Source organism: Trichoderma citrinoviride (genome assembly GCF_003025115.1).
Source record: "Trichoderma citrinoviride strain TUCIM 6016 unplaced genomic scaffold BBK36scaffold_479, whole genome shotgun sequence".
Lineage (NCBI taxonomy): Eukaryota > Fungi > Ascomycota > Sordariomycetes > Hypocreales > Hypocreaceae > Trichoderma > Trichoderma citrinoviride.
Genome location: NW_020195187.1, coordinates 1 through 1120, shown reverse-complemented (window position 1 = coordinate 1120; position 1120 = coordinate 1). Strand labels below are relative to the sequence as shown.

Below are 1120 nucleotides of genomic sequence, written 5' to 3'. Positions count from 1 at the left end.
AAGCACACGAGCCCGTCCGGCGGCGGCAGCTTGCCCACGCCGGCCGCCCTCCGGAAGTGGCTGATGCCCGTCTCGAGCACCATGAGCGTCGCCGCCACGGCCAGGTTGCCGCCGGCGCTGTCGCCCGTGACGACGATGCGCGGCGTCTCGCGCCCGGACATGCCGATGCAGCGGCCGCGCGACCGGACGAGCGTCACGTAGACGTCAAAGCACTCGTTGAGCGCGTACGGGTACGGATACTCGGGCGCCTTCTTGTAGTCGACGCTCAGGATGGGCAGCCCCGTCTTGGAGGCCCAGGCGAACAGCTTGTCGTCGTTGCACCGCGGGTCCATGGCCACGAAGCCGCCGCCCGGGATATCCAGCACGACGCGGCTGTGATGCGCCAGGTCGGCCAGGGGCCCGTCGTAGTAGAGCCAGGCGGAGACGGCGTCCTTGTAATCGCTGTTGGCGGGCCGCGGGATGCGCACCTGGCGCGGCGGCCACCTCGTGAAGCGCGGGCGCATGAGGCGCTGCAGGAAGCCCAGGTACGGCGTCGTGCCCTTATTCCACGCCACGCGCAGGTGCTCGACCGTGATCATGCCGCGGACCTTGCGCACCTTTTCGTCCGCCCGCTCCGCCGCCACGAGGTAGTAGAGCGAGAAGACGACGCTGGCCAGGTCTCGCAGCCACTTGGACCGGATCTTCATGGCCGTCCAGAAGCCGGCGTCCAGCGCGGTCAGGACCCAGGTCGCCCGATAGTACGTCGGGTCGTACATGTTGGCCATGGGCTCGGGGCTGGCCAGGCCGACGAGGGCGCTGAAGTTGCGGGCCGCGTACAGGTACAGCATCGTGATGACGACCGTCTGCCATGCCGTCAGCTTGCGCGAGAGGAACTTTGAGATTTTCTGCGCAATCGGCGGGCCATGTTTGTGGCCTCTGTATGGATTTCAGTCAGTGTTCACTTCCATCAAGAGACAATAGGAAGTCGAGACATACCTGTAGAGGTAAAACGTCCAAAAGGACAAGACGGCCAGGACCTGCAGGCGCCGCGACTTGGACGATGGCCGTCCGAGGACGTGGTCTATCATGATGCAGAAAGAAAGTGACGATGCGAAGCAAAGAACAGAAAGCAAAAAAAAAA

At 64.5% G+C, this 1120-nt stretch overlaps 1 protein-coding gene across 1 annotated transcript; it reads right to left on the bottom strand.

Moving 5' to 3' along the window:
• BBK36DRAFT_1132769 (alpha/beta-hydrolase) lies at positions 1 to 1095 on the bottom strand (the record flags this gene model as incomplete). The annotated part of the gene is made up of 2 exons (XM_024892038.1): positions 976 to 1095; positions 1 to 915 (listed from the first exon to the last, which is right to left on the bottom strand). Coding segments are annotated over exons 1-2 (1007 nt in total), but the record flags the coding sequence as incomplete, so codon positions are not given.
• Between the last annotated feature and the right edge of the window lie 25 nt (positions 1096 to 1120).